General features: G+C 53.1%; 6 protein-coding genes across 6 annotated transcripts; 2 read left to right on the top strand and 4 right to left on the bottom strand.

Annotated features, from left to right (window-relative positions):
- Positions 1–240: 240 nt before the first annotated feature.
- COCVIDRAFT_25458 (hypothetical protein) lies at positions 241–1,043 on the top strand (the record flags this gene model as incomplete). Its single annotated transcript, XM_014702438.1, has 2 exons — positions 241–316; positions 367–1,043. 2 exons carry the CDS (start codon positions 241–243, stop codon positions 1,041–1,043), a joined length of 753 nt encoding a protein of 250 aa, XP_014557924.1.
- Positions 1,044–1,412: 369 nt separating this feature from the next.
- On the bottom strand, positions 1,413–3,223 carry COCVIDRAFT_25457 (hypothetical protein; the record flags this gene model as incomplete). The annotated part of the gene is made up of 3 exons (XM_014702437.1): positions 1,413–2,540; positions 2,591–3,068; positions 3,123–3,223. 3 exons carry the CDS (start codon positions 3,221–3,223, stop codon positions 1,413–1,415), a joined length of 1,707 nt encoding a protein of 568 aa, XP_014557923.1.
- Positions 3,224–3,521: 298 nt separating this feature from the next.
- Positions 3,522–5,900, bottom strand: COCVIDRAFT_95673 (hypothetical protein; the record flags this gene model as incomplete). The annotated part of the gene is made up of 5 exons (XM_014702476.1): positions 3,522–4,858; positions 5,065–5,236; positions 5,304–5,471; positions 5,536–5,649; positions 5,814–5,900. 5 exons carry the CDS (start codon positions 5,898–5,900, stop codon positions 3,522–3,524), a joined length of 1,878 nt encoding a protein of 625 aa, XP_014557962.1.
- An 845-nt stretch (positions 5,901–6,745) lies between these two features.
- Positions 6,746–7,648, top strand: COCVIDRAFT_14834 (hypothetical protein; the record flags this gene model as incomplete). Its single annotated transcript, XM_014702424.1, has 1 exon — positions 6,746–7,648. One exon carries the CDS (start codon positions 6,746–6,748, stop codon positions 7,646–7,648), a length of 903 nt encoding a protein of 300 aa, XP_014557910.1.
- A 2,964-nt stretch (positions 7,649–10,612) lies between these two features.
- On the bottom strand, positions 10,613–12,210 carry COCVIDRAFT_14833 (hypothetical protein; the record flags this gene model as incomplete). The annotated part of the gene is made up of 3 exons (XM_014702423.1): positions 10,613–11,631; positions 11,703–12,108; positions 12,157–12,210. The coding sequence occupies 3 exons, from the start codon at positions 12,208–12,210 to the stop codon at positions 10,613–10,615; spliced, it is 1,479 nt and encodes a 492-aa protein (XP_014557909.1).
- Positions 12,211–12,648: 438 nt separating this feature from the next.
- COCVIDRAFT_25453 (hypothetical protein) lies at positions 12,649–14,775 on the bottom strand (the record flags this gene model as incomplete). The annotated part of the gene is made up of 6 exons (XM_014702436.1): positions 12,649–13,225; positions 13,271–13,681; positions 13,731–14,181; positions 14,229–14,382; positions 14,432–14,641; positions 14,692–14,775. The coding sequence occupies 6 exons, from the start codon at positions 14,773–14,775 to the stop codon at positions 12,649–12,651; spliced, it is 1,887 nt and encodes a 628-aa protein (XP_014557922.1).
- Positions 14,776–15,087: the final 312 nt, after the last annotated feature.

The raw sequence follows: 15,087 nt of genomic DNA, 5'->3' as shown, positions 1-15,087 counted from the left end.
TGAAGTTAGCGGCGGAGTTGGTTTTGGTGGGCGGCGCGCAACGGACGTGAGTCGACGCGACCACGCGCGGTCATTAGGCAATTACGCAGTTGGGGCAGCGCAAAGCCACACGCACACGGGGCACCCATAGGCAGGCATCAGCCACATCTTGGCGCGGGACAGAACTTCAATGTTCCCAACTGCACCACCGGCACCGCAACTAACCAAAAGTTCAACCGCCCACCCACAGACACAACAATCATGCCGCCACCAAGGATATCACCGAGTCTACTATCTCAATTCAAGCAATTGACCCTCTCCGCAACCCGTCCCACACGTACGGCGCACAAATCAACGTCCTAAACCACCGTTAACCCTCTCTCACAGTCCTCCAAAAGCCCAGTCTCCCAAAATGCCAATTCGCCATACCCCCCGCACCCAGCAGTCTGCGCCTCTTCTCCTCAACCCCGTCACACGCCTCGTACCTCGCCCCGAAAGCCGGTGAATCACGTAAATCACGCAAGGGCCGCTGCCACGTACCCACTGGCGGCAGCATGCGCGGCACCACAGTCGTCTGGGGCGACTACGGACTACGCATGCGCGACCACGACCGGCGCATTTCCGCACACCAGCTCCGCATTGCCGAGGAGACCATCAAGAAGCGCCTCCGCGGCATGAAGTTCCGTCTGTACATGCGTGTCGCGGCAAACATTGGCGTGTACACGTCTGGCAACGATGTGCGTATGGGTAAAGGTAAAGGAAGTTTTGATCGCTGGACCGCGAGGGTCGCGGTTAGCAAGATTATCTTTGAAATAAAGGGCGATTTGCATGAGCAGGTTGTCAAGGATGCGTTTAGGCTGGCGGGCAATAAGTTGCCCGGCTTGTATGAGTTTGTGAAGAAGGGGGATCCGCCTGTTATGGGGTTGACGAAGGTTGGGCTTAATGGCGTTACGGAGGCCGATCTTAAGAGGCCGAGGAGGAAGGAGCCGCTGGAGCAGCAGGCGGCGAGGTTGCAGGAAGCGAGTGAGGTGGGAGTAAGTACCACGCCACGGGCGGCGCTGTAGATGAAAATATGGTTGTATGATTATTGAAACGATTTTGTGGGCTAGGATATACAAGAAAAGACTCAATCGCACCATAGTGATTAGAGTTTTATTGAAATATTCTTGAAATTCTCTCATTCTGCTACTCAATTGTTCCAAAGAAAAACAAGGCTTACACGCTGATATCAAACGAAAATTTCTTCGGCTTCAGCCTTCTCTAAAGCCAAATTACAACATAGAACTCTACTTTGCCTTTACAGCCTTCAATACCAATATGACGTTTTTGAACAAACTACCCGGGATATACATCTAATGCGACTTGGACAAAAGGAAGAGAAAACCAAAAGAAATACATGCTCATAATCATCGCAATGAGAATATGTAATCCGCTTAGGTCTTGTACAGTGTGTCGAGGAAACCCTTTGCCAAGTCCTCGACAACACTCTTGTTGGGCAAGCTGCCAGCAACACCGTATAGTGCTGCGGCATCACCCTTGACTGCACCCTTTGCTCCCTTGCCCTCGGCGATGCGTTTCCTCTCAGCTTCTCGGACCTCCTCGGTTACATCGATCAAATCGTTGATGAGCTTATCCGCGACGGCAACAATGGGCAGAGTCACAGCAACGTGGATAGCAGGTGGGCTCTGCAGAGCGTTCAAGTGCCATCCCTTGGCCGACATGCCATCAGCAATGTCGTAAATGTCGAGTGTGTTCGAGAGGAAAGCTACAACGGAGACCATGGGGCGACCGATAATCTTGAGGTCAGATGATAGCTCGGGCTTTTCACGGATAGCGGCCTCAATCTTCTTCATGCCGCCGACAATCTTGAGGCAAGAGTCGAGGTAGCCGTTTGCACCCTGCCTGACAAGACTTGCCCAGCATCCTGCAATCAGCGCACCGGGACGAGAGCCTGCAATGGATGGCGATGCGTATACACCGCCGGACCAGTCTGGGGAGATGAAGTATTGATATTTGCGGTATGCGTCAGAGCGGTAGAGCACAGTTGAGCTGCCCTTGGGCGCAAATCCGTACTTGTGCGTGTCGCAAGAGATGCTGGTGACACCCTTGAGGCGGAAATCAAAAGGTTCATTATCGAAGCCGGCCTTGGCGAGCATAGGAACGAGCAGGGAACCGAGACAGCAGTCAATGTGTAGCGGAATCTTCTTCTTGTAGGCAAGTTTGCTCAGCGCGGAGATGTCGTCGATGATACCGTGGGGAAAGTTGGGCGCCGATCCGACCAGTAGGACGGTGTTGGGGTTGATCAACCGGGAGACGGACGGAATATGGACCCTGTAGCTTGGGGCCCTGCATTCTACAAGATGCATCTTGATCTTGAAGTATTCGCAGGCCTTGCGGAAAGCGGTGTGTGCGGTCTCAGGAAGAATCATCTCGGGCTCCGTTACTCCGCGCTCCTTGTAAGCCTTGTTGCGTGCAGACAGGCAGGCCATAAGAATAGACTCTGTTCCTCCGGAAGTTGTAACACCTACGGCATCGTGGGGAGCATTGAAGAGAGAAAGAACCTGGTAGATGTTAGTCGCGTCATTGATCGGTCACTGCAAGTCGAACATACCATGGCCACAATCTCAGCCTCCATCTTCCTTACACCAGGGAACACATCAGGATGGATGGGGTTCGACACGGTGAATTTGCCAAAAGCTTCCGTCTGTAGTCGGATCAGGTCGTCTCCACCATGGTATACCGCACCGCTGACTCGTCCATCCTCCCAGCGGGTATGATCCATGTTGGCTAGCTCATCGAGTTTGGCGCGCACTTCGTCTTCACTCCATCCCTCGGCCGGTAGGCTGGTCAGGCGCTGAACGCCAGGTCCACTGGGTACAAGTTTGCGCTCCAAACCCATGATCGACTCGGAAACCTGCTCCTGGACTTTTTCGCGAACACCGGGAAGTCGCAGAAAGACACCGTAGAGATAGCGACGAATGCTCAAGTATGCGTCAGTGGCCGAGCCGAAGATGCCGCGACCCTTGAGCTGGTAAAAGGTGATGCGCGACCATCGTAGAACGAAGAAGAGGAAGACAATATTGCGCAAACTATTCGAAATGTTAGAAGACGTCGTACTACAATTCGTCTGGCCAGAGACTTACACATCAATGTTAAAGGCAATGAGTTGTCCGTTGGGCGAGTTCCTGCGCGCGATGAAGGAGTCGCGCAGGAGACTGATGGGTAGTTGTGATGAGCCAGGCATTGTGTAGGGTTGTTAGGGTTGAATTCTCAGTAGGATGTGGACATTACAATAGCGGATTTGCGCCTTGCTTAAAGCTTGCCATGTGGGTGAGGTCACTTTGGTTCACATGGCACGTCGGCATGCCAAGGAAGCCGTTCCGAACACACCCATAATAAGGGTCGGATCTCGGGTTCTGCGGGGTGTTTCCCCTTTGGGAAGGGACTTTAGGGAGATCTTTCTTTTGCGGGGTAGCAATCACCAAGGGTCACCAATTCCAATCTGTCATATAGTCATTGATCTCATTGGTGCTTATTGGTGCTTATTTCTCGGACCATCTCTGTGCGTGCCAACGGTAATGGGCTCCCATGGCAAATAACGGCATCAAAGCACCACACTCGCTGCAAATGAATGAATCCCTGTCAGTCGTACTACTCTCGTACTGCATCCCGCATGCATCGGGAGCGGAAGTATCGACCTCCTGAGAAGGCGTCGGCACGTCTTCGGAACCGAACGCTGCAGCAATCTTGTCACTCGAGACGTCCATGTTGGGCGATAAGCCCGAGCCATCCCCTGTAATAATGTTTTGCACGGATTCCATATCAGCGGCTGGCGGTTCCTCGACCCTCCATTGCCGCAGGGTCTCGTCTTGATGCTTGAACATTTTGCTGATATCTCTCCCAACGCCGCCTTTGTCGCTCGCAGCGTCAGCCATGTTGGTGGCAGCGACATTCAGCAAACTGAGGTTCCAACCACCCTTGTCGGGGTGCAGTCGTCGAAACAGCGGAACAAGAGTCTCGCAAAGTAGCTTTTCAGTCACCGAGGCAATGTCGTCTTTGAGGCTAAATACGAAGCTAGGCATAGGAGCAGACCTGGAGATGCGCGCAGAGGACCGGTTTCGACTGCCATCTGGGTTTTGAGGCGGGCGAGGTCGTGTGGAGAGACGAATGGTTTTTGGGTGCGCCAGCCATCGCTTTGCAGTCTCTAGAGGGACTGAAGGTGCGTCTTGGTCTTGGACATGGTCTTGGACCTCATCAAGCAGATCCATGTGCATCCTCTCAATCAGTCTCTTGGCAAGCACACGCAGCTCTTTGACTACCGCATCCAACGTGGTCAAACGCATATAACTATCTTCTATACTGATCTGCCGTGGAGTCTCGCGGGCCTGTTCGACTTTGGTTTCATCGCAGCCGTTGAGCAGACCCCATATTCTGGCACCGGTACCTTGAGGCACACCGGGACCATGCAATAGTCTGTCGAGCATCTCTGGGCCCATGGCCGGGTACATTCTCACATCACGCACAGAAACATGTTCTTGGGTGGCTCCGTATACCAAGCCGGTGTCGAAACTTGCTTGGCGCTGCAGCACATGTGCGCGAAGCTTCTGGGCCGTTTTGAAGCCTATTCCAGGAACTTTGCCCACTTCGTGCGCGTCAAGGAAGCGTGTCACATTATCCAAAGTTTTACTGTCCCCGTTGGAAACGTAGGGTGGGACCAGGGTTGTTTGAGCGTTGGGCTTGTGCGTGTTACCGACAAGCTTTGACAGTAGCTTGTTTGTCGAAACACCAACAGTGGCAGTATAGCCCATGTGGGATTCGAGCCTCGTCCGCAAATGGTGCGCCAGATGGCTAGCCAGGGCCAATCGGAGAAGCAGTGGATCTGACAAAGTGGTTCCTATTGCACATTAGCGCCATGAACAAACGGCTATGGCTGCACGACGGGCGGGGACGATGTTGGTGGCAGGATGATGGGCAATGGTCACGAGTGTCAGTAGGCGCTCAACAGCCGCGAGCGTTTAAAAAAGAAAAGGCGAGCGTCAGCCTTGCAGTTTGGGATGATCTGGCGAGGCACGCCGTCTGGCTTACCTAAGCCATCATTCACCGATTCGGGATACAAGTGACCAGTCAGGCGCGTTGCATCGTAAGGGAAGCCGACTGTGGGGTCATGCTTGGCAAGACAGAAGAAGGCGTTGCTGAGGTCATTGACATTGAGGATGGACACGTTGTACTCGATCATGTCGGTGACGTCCAAGAAGACCTAGACATGTTTCAACACGGAGGCGGCCTTGGAGAGAGCAAGAAAAGGGCAGCGCGGCTCAACGGACCTCGTCGAAACCTAGCCTCTGGCAGCGTTTGTTCCAAGAAAAGGAAGTGAGAAAGGCATAGAGGAGCTTGGAGGCATCACGAAAACGGGTCAGGTCTTCTCCGAGGACGATGACCAGATCCGGGCAGGCTTTTTGCGCGTCGTGAATCAGCTGCAGTTTGTGCAGACCCTGGCAGGTAGGAGGGTCAATGACAGATGACTCGGGCATGTGGCGCAGACGCATCGAGACATACTCGGGAGCGGGCCTCGTAATTGCAGGTGACGAGGATTTGCTTCTGCTGCACGGCCAGAGGGACAGATTTCAAGGCCGGGTTTTCGTGTTCAAAGACACTTGCGTAGAAGCAGTCCTGTGGAGACGAAGAATACGGGCAGGGTTAGTGATTGCGCAACTACTTTGCCGCAGCGGGTAAGCAGAGACGCACGTAGTCCTGGAGGATACGAAAGACCAGGGCGTTAGCTGGGCGGCCGAGGCTGAGAGGCGGCGGTGGTGGAGGCCTTGGTGCTTACGAACAAAGTGGAGGATGATGGAGGTGGTCTGGCGCTGGGTCTTGTTGCGAGGAGGACCAGGACTGGCTGCGACGGCGGCGGCGGGCTGCATGGTGGAAGCGCCGGGAGTGGTGCCGCAGAGAGGAGCAGGTGCAAGCAGGGCGTAAGAGAGAGAGTGTGTGTGTGTAAGTGAAGTAGTGTCGATGGAATGCCGACGATGGATGGATGCAGATGCAGATGCAGATGCAGATGCAGCACAGAGGCAGAGGCAGCAGATGTCGCAGGGCAGGCCGGCAACAGCAGCAGCGTGTTTCGGCGGGCTGCGTGTGCGGGGAGGCCGGCGAGTGGCCGGGCTGGACAGGCTTGATTGAGGCGCGTCAAGGCGGGCTGTGTGTGGACGCAACGGCGCTGTGCCAAGGCCGCCCGGTTGGATGCTGCGTCTTGTAGTGTTTTTTTGCCACGCTCCGCACTCTATCTTTGGACCGCGCTAGCCGGGGGGGTATTTTGGGACCTTGTCGCTGCAAAGCCCTCGACCCCCCCAGCCAAGCGCTTCGTGTCCCAGCGCGAGAAAGCTCGTCGTAGCCGTCGTCAAGAAAAGCCCTTGGACATGGGCGGGTCCATGGCGCTGGTTGGTGGTATCCCGCAAGCTGTTTAATACCCTCACCACCCCTCCGCCTACCCACCCACGCCCACGCCCCCATTTCGTTTTTTTCTCTCTCAGTCCAAGCCTGCTTGCCTGCTTGCTTGCTGCTATACCACCACCACCACCACCACCACCACCATCACCAGGACCACTAGCAGCACCAGTCCACCAGACCACCACTACCGCCGCCGCCGCATCATCTGCCCGCCCGCTCCCCGCCAGCACGCCGGGCTGCACACATGATGCTCTCAACTATCCAACCGTCACACCCCTCCATGCCCAAGCCATATTCGCAATCATCTGCCATGTCCACCATGACCGCCTCGCTGCCTATAATACCCCCGCCGCGCCAGCAACCCGCCCGCCCCAAGCTGTCCATCAACACCGAGCAGCCTCGCATCCTAGGAAAGGGCGCCAGCCTCCGTCTCGACACTCTCAGTGCCGCCTCGCCTACTGTTCGCAACACTTACACAAACGCCTACGAGCGCCCATCCACGGCCCCCACGCTGCAGCGCCCACAACGACCCTCGCTGTCCATTGAGAGCCATCTGCCCGCTGCTGCAAACAGCGCCTCAACTCCCAGCTCTGCATCCACCCTCTCCTCAACACTCACATCAGCCTCGGCCGAGTCGGCCACCAGCGCGATACCCTACAAGCAGCCCCACAACCTTGTCTCCATCCTCTCAAACAGCCCGGCTCGCTCAATACTACCGCGCAAGATGGCCTCCAGTCGGCCCATGTTCCCCGCAGAGAAGCACGTCTGCTTCCGCACCCCACTCGAAGAGGAAATCACTACGACCAGGTACACAATGGCCCACTCTGACCTCGAGTCGTCCGTTTCTACCCTGTCTACCATCTCGTCCGTTGCCTCGTCCACCGACTCGGACGTGTCAGCTGCACATCATTCATTGATTGTCAACACCTCCAACACGTCTTCCACCACCAGCATATCGCCGCTGCAGCTATCGCTCCAAAAATCAACCTCGACCTTTGCATCCGCCGAGAGCTCGCCCCGGTCAAAGGGCCCACGCGCTGGCGACAAGCGAGACTCGTCCTCTTCTGAAGATGAAAGCGACTCTTGTCCCCAGACTCCCATCGCTGGACGACGGAAGAGGACAAGAGACTGGCGCTGGACCCTCGGCCCTCTGCCGTCATCTGACAAGTCGTCTACATCGTCAGCTAGCGAAGCCACCACAAGCGGCGACGACAGCAGCTGACCACAACACTCAAAGCCACAAATGGCGAGTAACAAGACATGATGACGAGTGCAACAAGACAGAGATACGAGTGTCACAAGACAGAGGATTACGGCAGGCGGCGTTTACAAGCATTTTCGGCGTTGCCTTTTGTTGTTGTTATTGTTGTTGCTTTTTCCCAAGATACCACCTGCATATATTGGTCCCCAGGGGGGATTCAATCCACTAGCATTGCATTTTTTTCCCACTATTACATATATATATACACTATTACATAGATATTTTTCTAATACGCCATTTTCCTTTGTATCTCCTTTCTCTCTATCACGTAGAGTAGAATCTGGATGGATGGATCTCACACACATGCTACATTACAATATCACATATTGAACATGGATTCTGCATCTTGGAACATATTTGTCCGTGACGCGACCATCTGATTGAAGCACGCGCACATGGGTGCTATATCGCCGAATCCGGTTGTGATCGATTGCACACACGCAAAAAAGTGGGGGCGTCCTACGCAGCGCGTGCGCGCTCGAGCGAACACCGGGTTTGTTGATCCTTACCTACCGCGTAAGAACGTGCGCCCATTTGACACGTCGCTGTTCGTATCCTGAGATCCGGGCATCGGAAACGGAAACATCTACTATATTATTCTGCATGTTTTCTCCGGCTTGGCCAAGAGAATATTATGCGCCTCTTACTACTTTGTCATTGCTGACGCATACGCGCATGTGTGGAGAGAGCGTTGCACATCAAAAGGCAAAACTTCGGAGACCTCGACTAGAAACTCTAAATCTCGCACGCGCAATGTACAATGACATCATCACATGCTTATGGCTGCCCCCGCCTCCTACCCCTACCCAGGATTTTCCTTTCCATTTCGCAACACGACACTAATGGAAAGATCCGAGCCTATCGAGTCAAATTTGGAAACTTAACCAACCATACAAAATGCTTCAGATCAAGAGTAAAGAGTGGGACACGCAAGACACACTACGTATGCGTATCTACTATAGCTTACGGGAAATGCAATCCTCAACCATCAAATCTAATCCTCCCGAATGCACACTAAAAACTACTGCAACTTACGCAATTCCCGCCACTTTCCCACCCGCCCACTGCACCGCCGAACCAAACTTGCACCCACCTCTAAAGGGGAAAATAGCACCAAATCTGTAATAGCAGCATAGTTGGAATAGGGTAGCAAAAGAACACACATACAGAATAAGCCCTAGCCCCACTAGCCGCGTCGGCCTCTGCAATCTGCCCATCCTTATCAAACCCCATTTTCGTTCCCCAGAAACGAAATTTTTGTCTAACATACGCAACAAGAGTAAGACATGTGAAACACCATCATCATCATCATCATCATCATCACACCTCACCCCCCTTGTCGGGGTTTTTTTTTGCTCGCGCCTCCTCCCCTCCCCCCGGTTTCTTGCCTCCCTGGACTGGAAGGAGGGGGGGAGGGGGGGAGAAAGGGTCCGGATGACCCCTACTAGGAAGGAATTGGGAAGCCAAACAAGGGAAATACGGTTTCAACGTTTTTTTTTTTGCAAATCTTTTTTTTTGTTGTTGTTGCGTGGTGAGATGAAACGTTGGAGCGCCCGTTTCGGGGAGGGGGGTGGTGATACGGGGATGGGCTGTTGAGGAAGTCGGACCGTGACGAGGGAAATGCGAACGTGTGTCTGTGCGGGTTGAGGCAGGGGTGGTTGAAGATTTGGGATGGTTTGGATGGATGGATGGATGGCTGGGGGGGGGAAGGAGTTTGATTTTCATTTGATTTTTTTTTGTCATTTAGATTTGAGTTCGATATTCGAAAGGGGAGGATGCATAGTTCCGAATTGTCCTTTCAGAAGCTGAAAAAGCGGAGTGTTGCAGATGAGAAAGGTTTGTATGCCCAGCATAGCTAGAGAATTAACGTAGAAGCAAACTAAGAAGATCAGAAATGAGACTTGCACTTTTTGCGTAGTTACAATCTAATCGATACGCCTTCCATCTCCACCTTGCCTTATCCCTCCTTATCCTTTCACCAACCAGACCAAACCACCAAAAAGCCCAGACCACCCGTCCACCAAAGAAAAAACTCTACTTACCACTCTAGCTTGCCCCCCCCTTCTTTCCCACGTGGCCGCCCCAACCACCCCGACACCCTAGCTTTTTTTTAACCCCTTCTTGCAACCACAACAGCGCTCAAGCCACCAGATCACCTCAACAAAAAATCAAAATATATCTTCTAAGAAAACTAGTTTCTATCCCCCTGTCGTCGATCCTTATTTCAGTGCAAACAAACGGGTATTTTAAAGGTTTTATTAAGATTTTGGGGGGGCAGAGGGGAAATTGCAGGTAGAGAAGTAAAAGTAGCTGGTTGTATGGTTGGGTAGATGTGGAATGGGAGATTAAAGGTGGGAACTATTCGAGTTCAATGAGCAGATCGGCAGAGAGAGGGAAGACGAGGGAGGTTTGTTTGGTGGAAGGGGTGGGGTGGGGGAGACTAGACGGGAGTCTAGTGCAAGGGCGGCGAATGAAAGAAGGGGAGAGGGGGAGATTAGATTAGGAGATTAAGAGATTGAGGGGGGGGGTTCTAGGCACGGGAAGAGAGAGGTGTGTGATTGGGTAAGATGTGTGTAAATAGGAGCCAAGTAGATGTGGATTTTGGGGGGTTTCTAGGGGTGGAGATTGAAGAAAAGGTGAGATTAAAGGTGTTTATTTTTGGGAGTGCGGGTACTTCCGTTGGATGGTACTAGTGTTGAAGTACTAGTAACCTTTTTTAGTGGGAGGAAGGAAGTGCGCTTGATAACTTGGCATACGTACGTGAGTTATAGGAGCTGTTTTTAGGCGGGAAAAACCGATTGTTGATCCAAAACTACCTTTTCACAATCATGAGAAATCAAAGGTATCATCCAAACCAAGAACCACTATTCCTCCTCATCTCATCTCATCCACAACGAAAGAGTAAGAACCGCGCAATCCACTCACTCACTGCGTCTGCCCCCCAGCCGTAAAATCCCACCGTCTAGTCCCCATAGCCCACAACATCGCCCCGACCGCCCCTCCAAACACCATAACCATAAACGTCACAAAAAACGCCCGATGCCTCTTCCTTCTCCTCTTCTTCTCCGTCTCATCCACAGCCAACACCCCCGCATCACCCGCACTCACCTTGCCCTTCTCCATCTTCCGAATCCGCTCCGCATTAGCCAAAACAGTCTTCTCTACCTCCTCCCTCGACCGCCCACTGCGCCGCTGCCGCTTCGCCTTGACTGACGCCGCTTTACCCATGGGATGCTCGTGCGTGAAGCGCTTGGAGTATAGAGCTTCGTGGCCACCAAAGACCTTGTTCGTGGCATCGTTGGCACCAGAAGTCCGTAGCAGAGGTCGAAAGCCCCTGTTTCTAGCTTGAGCGGCGGCAGTAGCTTCTTTTTCCGTGATGAATTTCTCGTAGCGCGCTTCGAGAGTGCCGTCGTGGGCCCATTGGGCTATCTCGTCGAGTTTAGCGGGGAGATCCGAGGCGGAGAAGTGCTGGGTGAGGTCGAGGTAGGTTTGTAGGTCTAATTTGGAGACGTCGACGCCTTTGGAGCGGAGCTGGGCGGCGATGGGGGCCCAGGGGTTTTTGGCGTGGGGTGCGTCACCGGATTTGTTGGTGGGGTTGGGGGCGAGGAGCCATGTTTGCGCTTGTTGAATGAAGTCGGTGAGCGAGACGTATGCGAGGCGGATGCCGTTGCTGCTGGTGTTTTCGTATAGGACGAGGGCGTCGTGGCGGGCGGCGAGGCCTTGAGGGTACCAGTCTCCTTTTTCCAGACGTAGGCTTTCGGAAGTGTTGAGCGAGGTTAGGATTGCCATGAGTGCTTTGTCTCGTGGAGTGTAGACTGGCTGCGGAGTGTCTTGGGATGAGGTTGTGTAGTGGGAGGAAGATGGCTTTCGGTGCTCCTGCGGGTGTTCCTGCGAGTGCTCGAGTACGACTTGAATTCTGTCCATTATGCTGCGAGGCCCGAGTACTGGATTAGACGAAGAAGATCTGTTAGCAGCAACATTCTTCCAAACAATTCAGCCAAAAAAGGATACGTACAGTAAGGAACGGCGTCACTAATACGACCCAGCTTGAGTCCTTGATACTCAGCCACAACATCGTAATCCGGCCTCGTCTTTGGAGCCGGCACAGCAAGACTCGTCACAAATCCCATCATCTTTGGGTTCTCGCGCCTAGCCGGAGAGAGCGTCGAGTACTCGTGCCGATACCTTGACAAAGACGAACGAGGAGAATTCCAGCCTTCACCGTGGGGCCCGAGGTGATAGCCTGCGGGTGTCACCAACTTCCCGGCGTAATGAACAGGCGGATTGGCCATCGCTGGATGCGTGACATAATTGCCATCCCAAGGAGGAGTGCTCATGTCTGCAGAGTCAACTGTGGCATCACCTGCTACTTTTAGGTGTGCCGGCGGTGCAACCTGTGGATAACCGGCGGCAAGTACATTCTAGTAGTATTGTCAACACAACTTCCACATACAGAGAAACTCACATACCTTTTCTCTTGGCCATGCCGTAGTATCAGTCATGGGAGGCGGCACAGAAGTCATTGCTTGCGGACAGCGAGTCTATGACTTGAGTGAAGAAGAAAGGCGTCTCAGGACATTAACAAGATTCACAAACTTGGACTTGAAATGAGATAATACAACAATTCACACTGGCTACGAGAAATCGAGGGCAATGTATAAGTCCGGCGATCCCTGATTGATACCGACAACCAGGTTCGAGGCTGTAGTGCTGACATGTACTCGAGGTCTTGTCTTTGGGTGTACCAAATAACACAGCTAACAGACGCAGCTAGAACGCAGTCATGCAAGTAATTCCGCTCAACAGGAGGACCCTGATACCAAAGAATGCAATCACACGCTCTTCGATGAATGTTCGCTACTGGTGTTTTGCATTTGTGCTACTGATAAGTAATACAGATGGTATCATGTAGACCCCGTTGGTTCGAATCATGTTGTAATGGATATCATTGAATACTGGCCTCAGCTATCGCTGTTCAGCGTCTTGGCATCTTCCACGGCGGCCCTTGCAATCTTTTTCAGAAGCGACTTGTAGTCCGCTTCACGGAAAGCTTCCCATCGATCCAAGCCTTCGCTAGCATCAATAGACAGAGTCTCATATCCCTGCTTGATTACGGCCTGCACTTCTTGTGGGCTTAGGTGTTTGCTGCGTGATTTGCCCTTCTCTTCAAGCAGTGAATGATAGTGAGATGAGACATTCACAAGTGTCTGCATCGAGTCAGATTGACCAGATAGGCCAAAGGCATCTCTAAATTTGATGAGAACGTCGCCACTCTCAACTAGTTTGTAGAAGAGATCGTCGTATGCCGCAGAGTCGGGAAGGAAGTTTTCTCCACTGGAGAGGGCAAAAGCCAACAGATTGACCAAGAGATTGATCATGCCATTCGACTTGTAGTTTGATTTGATGTCGCTCTCGTACGTGGTGAGGAACCGGACAAACGATAGTAGTGTTCTCCAAAGCTCTGACCAATGATACGTGATGCGGGCTTTTGTGCGACTGAGGTACGAGAGCAGCCGCAACAAAACACCGAGGCACAGTCTTCATATGTTAGCCAAGAAAGTGTGGCAGCAGCAAAGGACTTACATGTAAAAGTCTACATCCAACCGTCTCCGCAGGTTGTGACTGATGCCATCGGACATCATGTCCAGGATGATGGCTGCGGGAACCCGCTCACCTCTCACGATTGGAAGAAACGGCTGTCGTTGGCGACACAAACGCACCGAGAGCTTCGTCTCATCACTGCACAAGCGCTTGCAGAGCGCCGGGTCCTCGACAAGTATTTGCAGGACGAACAGATTTAGATACGTGTACAGAGCGGCTCTGGTAGACCGGTGTGCATGCTGGAACATGTACGAAGTCACGGAGAGAAACTCGCTAAAAGGCGACGATTGGTTCTTGTTGCCCAACCCAAAGGTAACTAGGTTATAACAGAAGACCTTGTTGGCGTTGGCAAAGTCAAAGGTAGAGAGGAGCACGCCGGCCTCTGGCCCTGGCCTAGATGATTATCAGCAGTTGTTGGGTATATTACAGTCATTATGCTTACATTCCAGCAAAGAGGGATTTTACCTCGTCCGGGGGTGGGGGCACAGGTGATGCAGGTCGAGAGTTTGGGGCGAGCGCGCCCAAGCCAATGTAGCTCAACGTCGAACCAAGCGTCCAGCCCTCGGGCATGTCATCCTGAACGGCCACGTAGGCGTCACGCAGTTTTGTGCAAGTAGCGCCTAGACATGCTATCATGTCTTGAATAATGGCATCGTTCACGAAATCCTCCAGTCGCAGTCTGTATGGATTCTGGAACTCGAACTTGTTGTAGTTTGCGAGTAGACCGAGAAGGTATAGGGCAGGCAGAATGTCGGTGCTGTTGTCACAGTCGTGTGTATACTTGACGAGTGCAGGGAAGAGGTCTCGATGAGTGAAGTAGGAGGGGAGTGCTGTCTGGAAGCCCGCAGCAGTCATGGCGAGAGCGCATCGAATCGCCTTTTGGCGCAGCGATACTACTCGTGGTCAGCTTCCTGTTGCAGCTAACAGTGAGACAACCTACTGTCTCGTCCATTGCGTATGGCAGTGTCCAGTGTAGCGACAAAATCGGTCATGACGGCATCGGCATCGTTGAGACCAGCGAGGACAGAGATGATGTCGGAGCTTGGGTTGGTGTACTTCTTAGCAAGGGCGGCGTCGAGGAAGACTGTCAAGGTCTAAGCGGTAAGCGCGTGCGGCCTGTGAATGCGCATGTCGTAGGCGTACCTCGAGGGCGATGTCGTCGGCCGGGGCTTTGGCCTGCTTTATGCGTAACATGGCCTGGCTAAAGAGTTGCTGCGAATGGGCTTGCTGGTGCAGCATCTCGTCGGGCGCCATCGAAGCCAGGACACGCTTGAGGCCCGCTGGTTCTGGCTTGTGTAGGAAGAACTCCCGCCAGAATCCCTCCGAGGGTTCCATAGGCTCATCATCTGTTTGCTGTTGTGGGTCAGCGGCGTGGTGTTGAGGCGCATTCGACACCAGCGCACCTTGAATAGGGTTTCGTAGAGGTGAATGATCTTGGGCTGGAAGATCTGGGGCCGCGAGACTTGGGTCAGCGGCGATGGCTCCATGGCTGCTGGCGTGAATTGTTTCTGCCGAGCAGGCACAATTGTAGCATATATGTGCGTACGTATGTATAAGTGCTGGTGTCGCGTCGTACAGGCTTGGGACACGGGGACCTAATTAGCGGGCCGTCGATGATCGATGGCCCCACCATTTCGCACGTGTGAGATCAGATTGCATGTCAAGGCTGCTCTACCCCAGATACGAATAGAAGCGCCTCGCATATAGGGCGCTAGTATACGCAGAGTACCTGTACCGGTGCCTCATTTGCTCTAACAAACGCATTGCCATCAGGAACTGTCGTGGATATAGACAAACCC

The sequence above is a fragment of the Bipolaris victoriae genome (genome assembly GCF_000527765.1).
Source record: "Bipolaris victoriae FI3 unplaced genomic scaffold scaffold_30, whole genome shotgun sequence".
In the NCBI taxonomy this organism is placed as follows: domain Eukaryota; kingdom Fungi; phylum Ascomycota; class Dothideomycetes; order Pleosporales; family Pleosporaceae; genus Bipolaris; species Bipolaris victoriae.
Note: the sequence above shows the minus strand (reverse complement) of the source record. Positions and strands in the feature narration are given on the sequence as shown.